At 39.0% G+C, this 18214-nt stretch overlaps 1 protein-coding gene across 1 annotated transcript in view; it reads left to right on the forward strand.

The window, feature by feature from the left end:
- Smarcc1 (SWI/SNF related, matrix associated, actin dependent regulator of chromatin subfamily c member 1) overlaps nt 1–18214 on the forward strand; it is a 100341-nt gene that overhangs the window by 35283 nt on the left and 46844 nt on the right. The window contains exons 11-19 of the mRNA XM_031345624.1: nt 557–681; nt 1753–1812; nt 4351–4388; nt 6822–6943; nt 7741–7812; nt 9882–9995; nt 10807–10960; nt 11734–11847; nt 14467–14526. Of these exons, the coding sequence (XP_031201484.1) occupies nt 557–681; nt 1753–1812; nt 4351–4388; nt 6822–6943; nt 7741–7812; nt 9882–9995; nt 10807–10960; nt 11734–11847; nt 14467–14526 (859 nt within the window). The remainder of the gene's footprint in view (nt 1–556; nt 682–1752; nt 1813–4350; nt 4389–6821; nt 6944–7740; nt 7813–9881; nt 9996–10806; nt 10961–11733; nt 11848–14466; nt 14527–18214) is intronic.

Consider the following 18214-nt stretch of genomic DNA (forward strand, 5'->3'; position numbering starts at 1 on the left):
TCACTCCAGCCCGGCTTTCTCCTTCGTAATTCTCTGTAGCTGTCTTCAGACGCACCGTTAGAGGACGTCAGATCTCATTACAGGTGGTTGTGAGCCACCACCTGCTTCATAAGAGCAGTCAGTGCTCCTACCCGCTAAGCCATCTCGCCAGCCCCAGGAGTTCTTTTACTACACTAATTCAGACTCCTCATATTCATAGTAGGATTACTATCCTATTTTGTGTACTAATAACTTAGAGTTTGAGGCTCATAGGATGTTACTTGAGTCAGATGTCTAATTTGCTGGATTATTCCTTGTTTTTAAAAGTGTTTTTGGGCCGGGCAGTCACATGTCTTTAATCCCAGCACTTGAGAGGCAGAGGCAGTTGGATTTCTGAGTTTGAGGCCAGCCTGGTCTACAGAGTGAGTTCCAGGACAGCCAAGGCTACACAGAGAAATCCTGTTTCAAAAAAACAACAACAAAAAAATTGTTTCTGAGTCTAAATAATAGTTTAGATAGAACTTAAGACACTTTGCTAGAAATATGTATAATTGGCCTTTTTTTTGTCTCATATTAGACAGGCTAGCCTTTATGGGAAACGTAGAAGTCAAAAGGAAGAAGATGAGCAAGAAGATCTTACCAAGGATATGGAAGACCCAACACCTGTACCTAATATAGAGGAAGTGGTTCTCCCTAAAAATGGTTGGTATTCTTTTGTAGCATACCTGGTTTTCCCTATCATTTCACCATAAAAATGTCATGTTCTGAATATATAGTTTTTTTCTTTTAGTTTTTTGAAATAGCATATCCCCATGTAGCTTTTGCTGTCCTGGAAATCATAGATATCTGGCTGTGTCCGTCTCTTATTTCCTGAGTGTTGGGATTAAAGGCTTCTACCACAACACCCGTAATACATAGTTCTTAACTTTCCAATATAAATAGGTTTTCCCTTTATTGGTTTATAAAAATTCTTACTTTCTCAGTTTACTTATGGGCCATGTTATGGTTTGTGTGTGTGTGTGATTTTTTTTATTGAGAAGACACACGATGAAACAGGTACATACATTTTAAATTGATCTTTTTATAGTGGTGTCAATCTGTAATCTAAGTCCTCAGGAGTCTTAGGTGCAATATCCTATATTTGAGGAAGCCTGATCTTCATGCTTGTTTTGAAAACTAAAAATAAAATAAGAGCTGGGAATGAGTTTTATGGGAGAGCGCTTCCTACTCCATGTGACACTTTTAGTCTATTCCCGCCTGCCTCCCCCTCCCCATTTTTGTTAAAGGAGAAAATAACAACATAAAAACCTGATAGACCTAATGTTTATTACACAAAAATTTGGGAGAATAGACAGCGTCAAATTTGCCCCCTCACGCCCTTTGATGACCAGTTAACTTTTCTGCGCTTGTGGAATAGAATGACATTGCTAATAGATTGATTGTAGATTGGGCAGGTGGTGTAGTGCCCTGAGGTTTTAAATAAAGGTGAGATTTGAGCTACACTGGCTTGCGATATGCATCCGTGTTTTTTCATGTTCTATCCTGTTGTCATCTTTAATTTTGTTTAGTTTACGTCTACATGTATGTATGCTGTACCTGCCTTGTGAAGCCAGAAGAGGGTGTTATTTTCCTTGGGATTGGAGTTATTCTAAACCACTTTGCCCTTAACTGAGTAGCCATCTCTTGAGCTCCTCACCCTATAGTCTTAAAATCATTGTTTCTTCTATCACATGATTCTGCTGTTTGTTTGCTTGTTTTTTTTTCTCCTTCTAGTAAACCCAAAGAAGGACAGTGAAAACACACCGGTTAAAGGAGGCACGGTGGCAGACCTAGGTAAAGACCAGATACCAATGCTCTCTCTCCTGAAAGACTGTTATTCTCAGTACTTAACACTGTTACTTTCATTTGCTTTGTTTACTGCTCTTCAAGTTTAACCAACTGCCTTCTGTACTTTGATGCCTTCGTGTCCTCTCTTGATCCATTGCTTGCAGTCCTCCCAGTGACTTGAACCTCACACTCCATGGTGTTTTCTCACAAAGGAGTATTAACTTGCCAATACTGTTCTTTGACTTGAAAATGGTTATCAGCTGAGTTTTAGAGAAATAATTCTAATTAATATAGCTTTCAATGTCCCTCTAATATCTTGTAGTGTTTGTGCAGATGTTTGATTATTAGAGGTTCAAGAGTATTCATAATTCTTGTTCATTATAAATTTGAGGCTAGCCTTGAACTATATATTGAGTTCCAGGCTAGTCTGGGTTGAAGACCTTTATGTTCCCCCCAAACATTCCTCTTTGAACAAAATTTAAAGCTCTTATTTATTCTTGTGTATATGATGTACTTGCAGGCATCGATGTGGCAGTGCAGGTTTTGAGGCAGAAGACAGTCCTTGCAATTCCCCTATCCTTTCACAGTGGAACTTGGATTGACCCTGAGTGTGGCAGTGCTCTGATTGGACAGCCTTCTCCCTAGCCCTTTTCATTCATCTTTTCATGCTATATTTCTTGACTTGCTCCACAGTAGTGCATGGTTCTTAGTGTCTAAAGTTTAAACAGAGCATTTCTAATGACAGCATAGCAAAGAAGATAAACAGACATAGTTTGACAAGGTTTCTACTTTATTTTGATGTTATTATCAGATCTTAATTGTTGTTTTGCCTTCCATATTAATTTTTCTCTTTCACAATTGATAATTTACTATTTTAAAGGCCAAAAAAAGAAAACCTAATTATAAGTAGACTTTTATTTCTCTCTTATTTCTTGGACAATATGGAAGGTTATAAAACTTGATGTTCTTCACTGTGAAATTCTGCTAAACATTGATGGTAACTTGTAATTTATTTTCATGGGTTTTTTTTTTTTGGGTTTTGGTTTGTTTGTTTTTCCTCCTTGAGACAGGGTTTTTCCTTTTTGCCCTTGCCATGTCGAAGTATCTCTTGTAGACAACCCAGAGATTTGTCTTCTGTCTCCCCAGTGCGGGAAATAAGGGTGTGTGCTGCCATCACTCTGCCTTTTTTTTTCTGTTTCTTTTTCTTTTTTTTTCTTTTTTGGTGTTTTTGAGGCAGGGTTTCTCTGTGTAGCCTTGGCTGTTCTGGAACTCACTCTCTAGACCAGGCTGGCCTCGAACTCAGAAATCCACCTGCCTCTGCCTCCCGAGTGTTGGGATTAAAGGCGTGCGCCACCACCGCCCAGCATCACTTTGCTTTTATTTGTTTCATTTTGTTATTGGTGGTGGTGGTGGGTTTTTGTTTTGTTTTGTTTTTCTTTTTTTGAGACACTTATTCCTGAGACATCTGGATTTCACTTTGTTGACTGGCTTTGAACTCAGAAGAGATTGCAAAGTTCTGTTTCCCTTTTGTTGTGGTTAAAGGCATGAGCTCCTATGCCTGGCTACATCAGATACTTTTGTACATTTCTTTATCCATTTTATTGTCGTTTTTATTTAAGGGATTTTGTATATCATTTCATTTCTGTTCATCGCTCTGTAGACCAGGCTGGCCTGGGACTCAGGGATTTTTCCTCCCTCTTTCTCCCAAGTGCTGGGATTAAAGATGTGCGCCACTACCTTCTGGCCTTGCTTAAAATTTAAAAAAGAGCCAGGTAGTGATGGCACATGTCTTTAATCCCAGCATTTGGGAGGGAGAGGCAGGTGGATTTCTAAGTTCCAGGACAGCCAGGGCTGTACAGAGAAAAATTTAAAGAAATTTTTTTATTGTTGATAAATATTTGACTACCTGTATTGATATAAACCATGTGTGTCCAGTGCCCTTGAAGGTTAGAAAAGGATTAATGGATAGTTGTGATCTACCATCTGGGTCCTGGGAAGTGAACCTAGGCCCTCAGCAAAGTTCTGTACTGCAGACCCTAATTGCATTTTCTGTAGGTCTTTCTTATTCTTCTATAATTGACACTTAGGCCATAGAGCTGCTGTTGTCAGTAGGCATGTGCTTTTTGTTGCTGAGTAGCCCACATTGGCTTACTCAAATTTGGAATCTTCCCAACTCTTTGTAATGCTGGGCTTAGAGTCCTGGGCCACCATGACTCATTTAGTCACTAATTCTTTTACCCTGCTTTACCCGTCCTCAGGAGACCGATTTACTCAAACCTCTTTCAAGATCTTGTTATCAATAAGATTCCTATTGTGACATTATTATTATAACTGTAGAAATTATGAATTTACCATTTATTTAAAAGTTGGTATGACCTTCTGTATTCATGCATTCATATAAAATGACCATTTCTTCATTGTGAATGTTAGTAATGACCTATTACTTATTTTCTCTGTCTAGTACCAATTTTGTAAAGTGTAAAGATTCTGCTTAACTCAAATAGCAGTGAGTAATCATTAAAACAACTTGTTTTAACTTTGCAGATGAGCAGGATGAAGAAGCAGTTACGACAGGAGGAAAGGTAAAAGTTTATTTAGGCCTGAGATAAGAGGATGAGATGTGCATTGAGCAGAAGCAGAATTGTATATGTTCAGATTGGCCTCAAAGTGACCTGCGTCCAGAATGTCCTTCCTTGATCAACCAGTCTGTCCCGTCTAACTGCTGTCATCACCTGACTGCTGTTCACTGTATCTGGGGGGCTTCTGTATGTACTAGGCAAGCACCTATTACCTGGTCCCCATTCCAATCCTCATCGGTAGCATTTCAGTTTCTTTTTTTTTTTTTTTTTTGGTATTTTTGAGACAGGGTTTCTCTGTGTAGCCTTGGCTGTCCTGGAACTCACTCTGTAGACCAGGCTGGCCTCGAACTCAGAAATCCGCCTGCCTCTGCCTCCCAAGCGCTGGGATTAGAGGCGTGCGCCACCACCGCCCGGCACATTTCAGTTTCTTGATCAGGCTGGCCTGATCTTCTGAGTAGGTTAAACCTGTGCATACACTAGTGTACCTAGTTGGTTTTGGTTGTCAGTTGTTTGTTTGTTTCTTGGTTTGTTTTGTCAGGTGTTTCATTCTTGCCCAATTGACCTTAGCCTTGAACCTCATGGCTGTCTTTTCAGGATGTTAAGGTTGCTGTCATTAGCTGCACACATCCAGTTAAATTTCATACTCCCTGCCGGGCGGTGGTGACACACATCTTTAATCCCAGCTCTAGGGAGGCAGAGGGAGGAGGATTTCTGAGTTCCAGGACAGCTAGGGCTATACAGAGAAACCCTGTCTCAAAAAGAAACAAACAAAAAAATTTCATACTCCCTGATAATAATTGTATTGAAAGAAGGTAATTTGGGTTTTGTTCTTGGTCTTTTTTTTGGGTGGCTTTTTGTTGTGGTTTGGTACGCTTTTTTTGTTGTTGCTGTTGTTTTATTTTTGTTTTGTTTTGAGACAGTGCTTGTCCGTCATGTAGCCCTGGCTGTTTGTGAACTTGCTTTGTAGACCAGGCTGGCCTTGAACCCCAGATCCTCCTTCCTCTGCCTCCTAGTGCTAGGAGTGACTTGCGGCACCACCACCAGGCAATACTTGTATTTTCTAGTCACAGATCTTAGTGAAAACAACCTTAGAGTTTTCCAAGATCACCTCATAGGGTATAATCTTTAGTTGCATACTCTTCCCTATTTACAAAGTAACAATCATAGTTGACTGGTGGTGGTGGTTTCTTGTCAGTTAATATTAGGGCTGCAGCCTGCCTAGCCTTGACCATTTTACCTTAATGTTTGTGGGGGTGTAATAGAGATTGCAGCTGGCATTTTTTTCATGCTCCAAGGGAAAAAAAATTCGGTCATAATTGATTTATCAGACATAGTTTAACCAAACCTAAATATAAGCATGTAAATACTGAGGATATGCTTGCTAGCTTCCTTATTTTAAGGAATCAACTTTGTTAATGAATAATTATTTCTCCAGCATTCAAATACTAGTTAGTGCTTTCTGCTTTTATATCAAATTTCATTCTTCTATTTATTTATTCATTTATTTATTCATTTATTTATTTATGTTTTCCGAACCGGGGTTTCTCTGTGTAACAACGGTGAATTTCAAGCTGGGATTTGAACTCCAGACCTTTGGCAGAGCAGTTGGTGTTTTTACCCACTGACCCATGTCGTTAGCCCACAAAATTCATTTTTAATATCTAAGTAACTTCTAGTGTAAGGTCCTTTGGCTGCACTTCCTGAATTTGTGATGTGTTTATAATGTAATGCTTCTGTGTATTTTTCTTTTTGTACAGAAATATTAAGAAGTTGCTATTTTAACTCTTGTATCATTATGAGGAATAAATGAGTTAAGGTATATAGGGCTATTAGTAGCTATTCATGTTTAGTATTCAGAATAAAAGCAGTCTTTATCTTATGATAGTATCCTTACCCTTTTTGTAAATGATGTGAAAATTGGTAGTTAAGATTTGTGATCATGAAACTCTATGGTCACATTTAAGATCACTATTGTGAAGGGCTTCAGAGTCACCCCAGGGGTTAAGAGCATTGACTGCCATTCCCCAGGATTCAGGTTTGATTCCCAACACCCATAGGATAACACTCAACACTCCTCTCACCTGCTAGACACTGCATAAACTTAAAAAACATAAGTAACTTAAAATAATGATTAAAAAATTAAAAAGCTCTTGTGAAAAGAGATTTGATACATGTATCAGTTATTGAGTGAAATAGTGTTACTACTATTTGATAATTAAAATTGGTTATTAGTTAATTTCAGCATTCTATTTTTTTGATAAGGGAAAATAAAGTCTGCTTTCAGTTCTTCACTTTTATATCGTTAGAAATAAGAAATGTCTATTCTTCAGAATTGTTTTCTAAGTCCTTCAAACTGGATGCATCACTTTTATTTGACCTATATCGTGTATGTGATTTGTTGGTTTTCTTTGTGAACAACACTTTCATTTTTTATAGGAAGACGAAGATCCCAGCAAAGGTGATCCAAGTCGCTCAGTTGACCCAGGTGAAGACAATGTCACAGAACAGACCAATCACATCATCATTCCCAGTTATGCGTCCTGGTTTGATTATAATTGGTGAGTAGGCTTTTTCCACCTGAAGCATGGTACTAAAGGGGTGGAGTCCCCGAGGCTTCAGGTGTGCTCTTTACCCTCCTCCCAATGTCCCCACTAAACACCATGGACAGGTGGCTTTTTAAACATGTTCTTATTGTGTTGTTGTCTTTTGTGTCTATTCTTTTTACCATGCAATGGTGCTCAACTTCTGAGTCGCACAACCCCTTTTGTGGGTTATATATCAGATACTTATATTATAGTTTGATAATAGTAGCGAAATTATAGTTAGGGAGTAACAGTGAAATACTGTTATGATTGTGGATTACCACAAGATGACAGCCTAATAGACATTTTAAATATTAATTCTTGGCTGACTTCATCTTGTTGCTCAATTCACTAGTCAAAATTTTTGCTATCCAGTTTCCAAAAGTCTTTTCATTTTAATCCTTTTTATTGTCCTAGTGTTATGAAAATGAGTGCTAACATTTATAATTTTTATTGTCCCCATTAGTTTTTGTTGTTTCGAGACTGGGTCCTGTGCTTTACCCCGTGCTAACACGGGGTTCTGTCAGTCTTGACTGTATCAGTTGTTGACATTACAGACTTGAACCAATGTTCCCAGAAGTTTTTCACTTGGTTAAGAGAATAGAAAACTTCAGAACTTATAAAACTTTAACTATGTTATTTTCCTCTCATAAAGAAAGTTATCTTTTAGCAACATGCAATTTATTAGTTTTCCTTTGAAAAGTGAGGAATGCATAGCTCAGTTTTAGGGTTTAATGCTCTTTTAAAACCATCTGCTTCTTCTTTTCTTCCAGTATTCATGTGATTGAACGGCGCGCACTTCCAGAGTTTTTTAATGGAAAAAACAAGTCCAAGACTCCTGAGATGTGAGCCCACTGTTCTATAAGCTTTTTCGTGTGTTTCTTATGTTCATAGTATAGATTTGTTGCGTTAGTTTGATGTATAAGTGTTTTGCCTTCTTGTGTGCCTGCCTGCTTGTGTGCCACATGTGTGCAGTGCCTGTGAAGGCCAGAAGAGAGCACTTTTTTTTTATTTTGGTGTTTTGAGACAGGGTTTCTCTGTGTAGCCCTGGCTGTCCTGGAACTCACACAGTCGACCACGCTGGCCTCAAACTCAGAAATCCACCTGCCTCTGCCTCCCAACTGCTGGGATCAAAGGCGTGTGCCACCACCGCAGCATCAAGTCCTTTTAACCACTGAGCCTTCTCTCCCTCCTGATTTTTCAAATACAATTCCCACGTAGTTGTTATTGCTTTTTATTTCTTCTAATTTACAAATAGTACCACTACAAAATTATTCATTTTTGTACCATCTTAACTTCAAAGTAATTTTTAGGTTCTTTTTTTCTTCCTAAACTTCAGATTATGTGTATGTCAGTCCTAGCATTTAAATATTGAATGTAATAAATGGTGTTTAGTAGAGGTTTCTCATTAATAGCTTTTAATTATTTCTGTGTGTGTTAGGATTTGCATACATTCTCATATAATAATGTGGCAGGAAATAAATCTTTATTTTCACAATAAATTATTAATTACAAGTTTGTTATAGGATTATTCAGCTACACTTGAACTGAGTTAAATTTTCTAAAGCATTTGGAAATAAACTGGATGGAGTTTGCTCATCAGGAACTATGTCTATTCTTTGTGACCCGTTGCTATATGTATTTATGGCAAATCTTGTTTGTTTGTTTGCCTTTTTACTTTGCAAACTAGGGTCTTGCTATGTAGATCAGGCTAGCTCACAGTGATCTCCTTTCCTGTTTCCTGAGTGCTGGGATCAAAGCGTATACCATCAGGCCTAAACTGTTTCTCGAAATTGTCACCTCTGCAAGTATTCCCAGCTGTTCTTTCATGGAACACTCATCTGTTTCCGTTGCTTGCGTGTGGTGACATAATAAGATTGTTTTGTGGTTAACCTGTTTTAGCTGAGAACTGACTTAAATAGTATTCCATGTAAAGTACAGCATAGGCAGCAATAAATATATTCTTGTTCTATTTTTCCATGCTAATTTGAGATTTTGTGTCTTGATGTCAGAGATAGCACTTGCTAACCTAATAATAATGCTGTATTGGAGTCACCAAAATCCAGATGGGAATTTCAAAACCCAGATTGATTTTTTTTTCCATGTTTTTAAATATGTAAGGATTTGGGGAGTCATCTCTTTAAAATTAGAATTTTCTATTTTAGACTTTTTCATCTTGTAACTGAGTCATTTTTGTCTGTCCATGCTTGTTCAGTATCCTTTTTGCTCTTACATAGCTGCCTTTGTTTGTTTTCAAACTTTTCTTTTGCTTTTTGCTAAAAAATAGTTGATAGATGCCATGATCCTTAACACTCTGTAAGACAGGCTTGTGGCAGAAGTGCTCCAGTATTCTGTAGAGTCTGCTGTGACATGAGTCACAATTTCCTTTATTCTTCTGTCTTAGCCTGCATTGATCTCTGTGGTTGTGGTCTGACTAAAGCACATTGCTGTGTCAGAGCAAAGTTCTTCCGTGAGAAGTGAGAGTATTTAGAGATTGAGAGCTCAAAGCCAAGGTGTTGAGTTTTGGCCAAATCATTGTCCATCTCCCAGTTCAAGACAGCTCTTACAGTGCTCTGTGTGTCAGTGTCCCTGAGTAAATGGACAGGTGGATTTTATTTTATAGAAAGATTTGGAGTATTAGGTAAGCGACTTTAAACACAGTAAGGAGAACACTTTAGCAATGGAGACTAGATGTTCAAGTTACAATTGTTTCAATGTGCTGCATACTTGTTTTGCATCTTACTCATTCTGAATTTGTTTCAATTCTTGAGAGTTGATACATTGTCAATGCTGTTGGGTACTACTATCTTTTGAGTGGTTGCTATGGTTGCCAAGCATTTTTAGTTTGAACTTTGGTAATATTTTATCCAAAGATGTATATCTACATTATATAAATTTTGCCTTTGTATTTTAGATACTTGGCATATCGAAATTTTATGATCGACACATACCGTCTAAACCCTCAAGAATATTTAACCAGCACTGCTTGTCGGCGAAACCTGACTGGAGATGTGTGTGCTGTGATGAGGTAAAATGTTTGACTATTATCCTGTAGTGTAGGTGCTTAGAGATGCACTGCTGCTTTATATCTATTCAGTTTTGTATTTAAGGTTCTTATTATATTTATTTACCTGCATCATGTGTGCCAAGCAAGGGTAAGCTTGCAGTCTGGAGGAGTGCATCAGAGGCAGTTAGGACAGCCTGATGTGACTACTGGGGTCAGAATTGCATTTTCTGAAAGAGCTTACCTTTCTTTATGACCAGTTGAACTAGGTGCTCTTCATCATGCTGACAGGGATTCTCTATTTTTTCGTAATCTGTGTTTCATAGGTTATATCTTTTATTTTATGGTCTGATTATAAAATAACAAGGGATTTGGGTGGAAGTATATATACCATCCCCAGAGCAAAATTTAAATTTGGGTTTTCTTCTCTGTTTTGGGTCAGAGAAACAATTCTTTCATTATGGACCAGAGAGGATTTGTTCTATATTGTCTGTATTAAGAGAACTTAATGTATTATTTGGTGCCCTTTAACCCCAGCCCTCAGGTGACTGGCAAGCAGGGTTTTGTGCTTTCTTGGACAGCCTGATCCTTACAGTGAGGTGCCAGAGCTACACGGTAGTACTACCTCAAACATAGAAACAAACACCCATATTCATTATTGGACATTGTTTTCAGGTTGTGTATTCTTCCTAACACAGTGCTAACATACTTGGCCTTTTACAGCCTACAGAGAAAATCTTTTCTTCCTTCCATTTTGTTTCTAAGGTGCACGATTGTGGGTTCACTAATGAAACTGAGGTGCTGGGTTGTAATTTTAAAAGCTTTCATCTTTCAGGGTTCATGCCTTTTTAGAGCAGTGGGGTCTTGTTAACTACCAAGTCGATCCAGAAAGTCGACCCATGGCAATGGGACCTCCTCCTACTCCTCATTTCAACGTGTTAGCTGACACACCCTCTGGGCTTGTGCCCCTGCATCTTCGATCACCTCAGGTAAGTTAGTGGTGACAGCTCTGGGGGCCACCTGGTACCTCCTGGCCTAGTGCTGCTCCCTACTGATTGGTTTCAAATTGCTTGCCTTGTTGTTTTCATTTTTCCTAATGTTTAAGATAATCTTGTGCCACCAATTGTGAGACCTTCTCCTAGGAAATGAGCATATTTATTGTTACTCTTTAACCCTTTGCCTTCAGTGTCACTAGGAAGTAAGCAGACAGTACAGAAACTTGTTAAGTCTCTGTCTGGGAAGTGTGAATTTTCAGACCTTAGTAATAACTTTACTCAGGATTTCAAAAGTCGGCATGCATTGCTCCAAGAAGATTGCTGGAGCAAAAAAAATTACTAATAGGACATTCATACTGTATTTCCTCTTCATTGACAAAGAGAATATATCCTTAGCAGAGAAAAATAGCCTATCTTCTCTGACTTGAAATGCTTGTTTTTTTCATGCTTAATTTATTGACAGCTTACCATAGAAGTATACTTACAGATTTTTTTGTTCTTTCTGTGGAAACTTGCCAAAAGTGGTTATTTTGTTAAATTTTCATTTTTGAGACATAACTATGTAATTCACACTCTCCTGGAACTCACTCTATACACTACACTGATCTCAAATTCATTAAGATCCACCTAACTCTGAATCAAAGGAGTGTGTCACTGTGCCCAGCTGATTAAGAGAATCAGCCAATCTTAAGTAATTTTTAAAAGCTTGTAATGTACACCTTTGCATTTAAACTGTAAATACAGTCATTTTGTCATCTGCCTCACAGGTCCCTGCTGCTCAACAGATGTTAAATTTTCCTGAGAAGAACAAGGAAAAACCAATTGATTTACAGAACTTTGGTCTTCGAACTGACATTTACTCCAAGAAAACACTGGCAAAGGTAAAGACTTTCATAAACCCATGTCGGCCACCTGCTTGCATGTCTTTTTTTCTCTTATGGCAAATCCAGTGTCTGATAGGAGAAAGCAAGTAGGCTTTTATGAGGGTAGTCCAATTTGAAAAGTAAGTTAAAGTATATAGTAAGAATCATGTAATAACCCTGCGACCATCTCTGACGATTCAACAAACTAGTCAGGTTACAAAGCAGGGCAAGAGCAAAGGGCTGGAGACCTGACAACAGTCAGAAGAGAAAGTACAGAATAGGGTTCATAAGTTGGCGATATAATGACTACATTCACATTGTGGCAAGGTGGCTTAGCATTTCACAGTAGTTGCAACTAAGCCTGACAGCCCGAATTCAGATCCCCAGCAAACACAAAAGAAGTGATGTGATAGCACCTTCTTGCAACAAGACGGAAGGTGGCAGCTCCATTAGCCTGGAATAGTCTACACAGAGGCACACAGTAAAAGGGATGTTGTCAAAACCATGGTAGTTACTGACGCCCTCACCCAAGGTTGTCCTCTTACCTTACAAATGAACATACTCATAATGCTCCTCATTCGCTGGGCGGTAGTGGTGCACGCCTTTAATCCCAGCACTTGGGAGGCAGAGGCAGGAAGATCTCTGAGTCTGGTGTACAGAGTGAGTTCCAGGACAGCCAGAGCTATACAGAGAAACCCTATCTCAAAAAACCAAAACTAAAAAAAAAAAGAATGCTCCTCATTCAAAAATGGATAAACATCGTTTTAGAAAAACATCGTGTTGCTATGGTAAAAGCAAAACAAGGAGGCTAAAGATACAACTAAGGAAAGAGGGCTGGAGAAATGGTTCAGCAGTTAAGGGCACTGACCACTCTTGTAGAAGTTCTGAGTTCAATTCCCAGCAACTACATGGTGGCTCACAACCATCTATTATGGGATCTGATGCCCTCTTTTGGTGTGTCTGAAGACAGCTACAGAGTACTCGTAAGTAAATTAATCTTTAAAAGAAAATAAAAGTAATTGAAGTTAAAGGCATAAAACATGTTTGATGTTACATCAGGGTTAGAAGTCAAAGGACAAATACTATTATATTGTAAAATAATAAAAGTCCAGTTGGAACTCTGTACTAAGATAATCCATGGATTTAACAATAAGATGTTTTTAGATGTTAAAAAGTGTGTAAATTTTCACTACTAAGTGCCAAACACCATACAAAGTTCCTCGGGATGAAAAGAAATGAGCTCAGATAGATTCACCATGGGTCAGCAATGGCTCACAGCAGGACAGCATCCCAAATGTGCTTGCCTTTCTGAACTACCTGGAACGTGTAAGCCATCTCCTTCTTTAGATCCTTCTTCTCAACATGTTTCCCAAACAGTTTGACTACTGCCTTCATCTGGTCTTCCTTATTCTTTTTTTTTCCTTTTTGGATACTTTATTTACATTTTAAATGTTTTTTTAATTAATTTATTTTTTACACTCCATGTTTTATTTTCCCTCTCCCCCCCCCATCCACCCTTCGACTGTTCCACATCCCATACCACCTCCCCACCCCCTACCCCACCTGGCCTCCAGTCTCTTGAGGGTTAGGTGCATCATCTCTGAATGAACACAGACCCAGAAGTCCTGTACTGTATGTGTGTTGGGAACCTCATATCAGCTGGTTTGTGCTGTCTGGTGGTGCTCCAGTGTTTGAGAGATCTCGGGGGTACAGATTAATTGAGACTGCTGGTCTTCCTACAGGATCGCCCTTCTCAGCTTCTTTCAGCCTTCCCTAATTCAACAACAGGGGTCAGCTGCTTTTCTGTCCATTGGTTGGGTGCAAATATCTGCATCTTACTTTTTTTTTTTTTCAAAAGATTTATTTATTTATTGTATGTAAGTACACTGTAGCTGTCTTCAGACGCACCAGAAGAGGGCATCAGATCTCATTATGGGTGGTTGTGAGCCACCATGTGATTCCTGGGATTTGAACTCATGACCTTCTGAAGAGCAGTCGGTGCTCTTTCCCGCTGAGCCATCTCACTAGCCCCCTGCATCTGACTCTTTCAGCTGCTTGTTAGGTCTTTTGGAGGGCAGTCATGATAGGTCCCTTTTTGTGAGCACTCCATGGCCTCAGTAATAATGTCAGGCCTTGGGACCTCCCCTTAAGCTGGATCCCACTTTGGGCCTGTCGCTTGACCTTCTTTTCCTCAGGCTCCTTTCCATTTCTATCCCTGTAATTCTTTCACACAGGAAAAATTATAGGTCAGAGGTGTAGCTGTTTTCACTGTGTAGCTTTGGAGAATCAAACTCAGGCTGTCAGCCCTGGAAGGGAGAGCCTTTACCCTCTCAACTGTCTGGCTGCTTCATAGGTTGTTTTTGTATAATTTTAAATGATTTATCTTATTAATGCATTTTATGATTGAATAACTAACTTACAAAGTTGAAATAAGGTGTAAATAGTTCCTGTGACTAATGAAAACAAGATGTTGAAGCATGCCAGACTTTCTGTTGAAGCTGAAGTTTTGATTGTTTAGTTATTGGGGAACTCCCCTTGGTGGTCTGGATAAAACAGTTCTGTGAGCTTAAAGAAATCCTGCCTGAGCCTCATTTGCATACATTTGTGACTAAATCATTTTTGACTTTGTCTCTTTAGAGTAAAGGTGCTAGTGCCGGAAGAGAGTGGACGGAGCAAGAGACCCTTCTCCTCCTAGAGGTAAGCTGACTGGTCCTGGTGCCCTTCCTCCCAGCTGATGAATGGAAATTCCTTCTTGCTTTATTTTTTTGTTCCTGCTCAATTAAAAATTCAAAAAGATACTTTTGGGGGGAGTTTTGTTACTATGAAGTTTTTCTAGTCTAGACTTTTTGTATTGGTGTTAAGCTGGTGGCTCTTTGTTCAGTCCCACCTCATAATCAGAACTCTTGATTCGCCGTATCTATCATGGATGGTAATTGAACAAGAGTGTGTGCTCCATCTCACAAGTAAACATAGCTTGGTATGTTGTGTTATTTTGAGTTTTTGTGCCATGAGGAGAAATTATTGGGCTATAGGTGAAAATGCAACAGCTCCGTATGCATACTGATGATGTAAATTACCTGCATATCTACCTTTAAGATTAGTTCATGGGCTAGCGAGATGGCTCACACATTAAAGGACAGGCCCACAATCAGAAATATAAGTAGAGTGGATAGTAAATATAGAGTGAAATAAGAGCTCCTGAGCATGCTGAGGAGAGCTGCTCTGTGTGCAACAGTAGTACCTTTTCTTTGCTCAGGTGGATCCTGTGCTGGGGCTACCCTTTCTTTTAGGCAGGAGGCAGGGATTATCAACATGTTTGTGTTGATTTCCTTACCTAAGCAGCATTGTTTACTGTTAACACCAGCCACAGAAGCAGTTTATGTAGAGCAAACACTAGCTTAGAAGGCAGGTTTCCAGCTGTACACCCTCTAATCCTAGCATTTGAAGATTGCAAGTCCTATGCCTTCTATGATTAGATAGGACAGTTTAAAAACCTTCAATGACAAAAGCATCTTGCGTGCATGTACACACACACACACACACACACACACACACTCACACTTGGTGTTGCACACCTGTAGTCCCAGCATTCAAGAGACTGGACCACTTAGACTATATAGGATGCTTTGTCTCAGAACCCAGTACAAGTTTCTGTCTGTCATTTCATATTAGCACCTTGGCCTTTGGTGTACACAGTGAGAATCTTGTTCTTCCAGCCTTCAGAACTGTTAGGAAATTCACTTCTGTTATATAAGCCATCGGGTGACACAATTTTGGATAGAAGGGCTGACGGCAGCACTCTTCAGTAATCCCAACAGTAGAAGAAAGAAATGAGGTACCAGGGGCTTTTGATTTTTGTTAGTGTGTTTCACATGTGGGGGCCATAAAGATGTCAGGAGGCAGTTCTTCCCTTAGGAGCTCCAAGGGTAGAACTCAAGTTCTTTAACCATCGGAGCCAAATAGCTGGCTTTTCATGCAGTGCGATGTCCACACATTCTAGCTAGTCAGTGAGTTCCAGCTTAAAAAAATTCCCTATGTCTAAATCAGGTGGGGACCAGTACTGGAGTATATAACCTGACTGTGATGTCTTTCTCCATGCTCAGGCATTCCTATTCACTCGCCCCCAGATAAGCTTCAGAACAGTAAACCAACAAAAGTTAGGAATTGAATCATAACTAAACAAAGTTTAGATGTATCCCTAATGTATACTTGTTTTCTTGGGACTTATTTCTAAAAATATTTCTAGCTATTTTGGGGACTGCCATTGTTTATTTGTTTTGAGACCCTGTCTCTTTTCATAGCCCTGGCTATCCTGAAAACTGCTATATACACCATTTTCCTCTCAAAGTCAGATATCTGCCTGTCTCTGCTTCCTGGATCCTAGGAGTAAAGCCATGTTCCACCATATTCAGCCTCACTTTTATTTTTAAGTTAACTTAAGTTCCTTTATTAAAGTATAATTCCTTGGTAAAAATATGGATGATTAATGCCTTTGTTTATATTTATCTTTATTATAAGAAATATTAGGCCAGGCAGTAGTGGCGCATGCCTTTAATCCCAGCACTTGGGAAGCAGAGGCAGGTGGATTTCTGCGTTTAAGGCCAGCCTGGTCTACAGAGTAAGCTTCAGGACAGCCAGGCCCAGCCTGGTCTACAGAGTGAGTTCCAGGACAGCCAGCACTACACAGCGAAACCATGTCTCGAAAAAGAAAAAAAAGAAAAAAGAAATATTAGAATTATAATATCAAGATTTAAAATAACCAAAGGTAGAATGTCTTATATAGCAGAAAAAAGAATATAGTTTGCAATAAATATTTTAGAAATACAAGGTAATGTATTTACTTTTGTTGTTTTAATATTTATTGATGTTTTCCTTGCATGTATATTTATGTTAGGGTATCATATACCCTGGTAAAGTATTTATAGGCAAGTGTGAGTTGCCATGTGGGTACTGTGTGAATTCATCCCAGGTCCTCTAGAATAGCAGCCAGAGCTATTAACTGCTCTCTAGCCCCTGTTTGTTTGACATTACTGTGTAAGGTCAAAATGGAAAAGCTTGATTAGAAACATCAAAATTGTATTCAACTCAGGAAATAAGCCATCTATCTTGTCAGAATTTCATCTGCGCTGTGCAAGTAGATGTTCCATTTAAAACCTGTCTTTATGAAAGTTTTCCCCTCTGAATGTTGAGCCTAGTTTATCTTTGGCAGACATATTAGGGTTTCTGTTGCTAGGAAGAGACACTATGACTGAACAACTCCTATAGGGAAAACGTTTAATTGGAGCTAATTGGTTTCCAAAGGTTAAAAGTCCATTATTGTCATGACGAGAAGCATGGGGGCATGCAGGGCACACGTAGTGCTGGAGGAGCTGAGAGATTCTCTATCCTCAGGCAATAGAAGGCTGCCACACTAGGACTAGCTTTAAGATAGGACACCCAAAGCCACCTCCACAGTGATCCACTTCCTCCAGTAGTGCTACTCTCTTTCAGTGGACCAAGTCTGTAGGCTCATGTGTCCATTGGACTCAAACCTATTCAACCAACAGAACAGATAAGGCTTCCTGTCTTAAACATTTGAGTGTCATGACTGGGAAGGAGCTCAGTGGTAGCTTGTTGGATTTTGAGTTTTTTCCTATCTAGTGATAGGAAAAAAATGTCTCCCTGAATATAATGCTGCATTATTGGTGTGTTAATAGGAAAGCTAGATTTCTTTTCTCCATTAATCTAGGCTCTGTGGTCATTCATAAATATTTGTTGGCGCTTTGATGCAGTGCTATGACAGGTACTACGATAAAGGTGACTGGTCATTTACTTTTCATTAAGGAAATCACATGTGAAACACATGTAATAAGACCAAAAATATGCACGCACAGTGGTCCAGCACAACACACGTACAGAATAATTCCTGTGCGGATTTAGATAAAGGGTGGCAGCCTTGTAACAGCATGGACGTGTAAGGGTGAGGTGTTCTAGCTCATTGTATTACAGTACCGAGTGAACTGTAGATCTGGGAGACAACTTAGAATGGTGTTCTGGGTTCTGGTTAAGTCTTCAGCCTGAGGAAGAGGACGTGTGGTTCCTTTGATTATATATTGATGAAATGTGAAATCAATGAAGGTTGGAGAGAGAACTTGTTTAACTTAAACATTTTCTAGATTTATAAATAGGTAAGGAAAAGCTTTTACCAAGGACACACAGAAAGTCCTGTTTCTAACTGAGATCCGCACCAACTGTCACCCCCCCCAAAAAAAGCATAGTAGGAAATCATGCCACTAGAGAGAAATAACATTAGCAAGCTCTAAAAGGTTAAGAAAAGTTATTTCAGTCATTATGTTTATATTTTCTTTTTTCTTTCTTTCTTTTCTTTTTTTTTTTTTTTTTTTTT

This window comes from Mastomys coucha, unplaced genomic scaffold, assembly GCF_008632895.1.
Source record: "Mastomys coucha isolate ucsf_1 unplaced genomic scaffold, UCSF_Mcou_1 pScaffold23, whole genome shotgun sequence".
Lineage (NCBI taxonomy): Eukaryota > Metazoa > Chordata > Mammalia > Rodentia > Muridae > Mastomys > Mastomys coucha.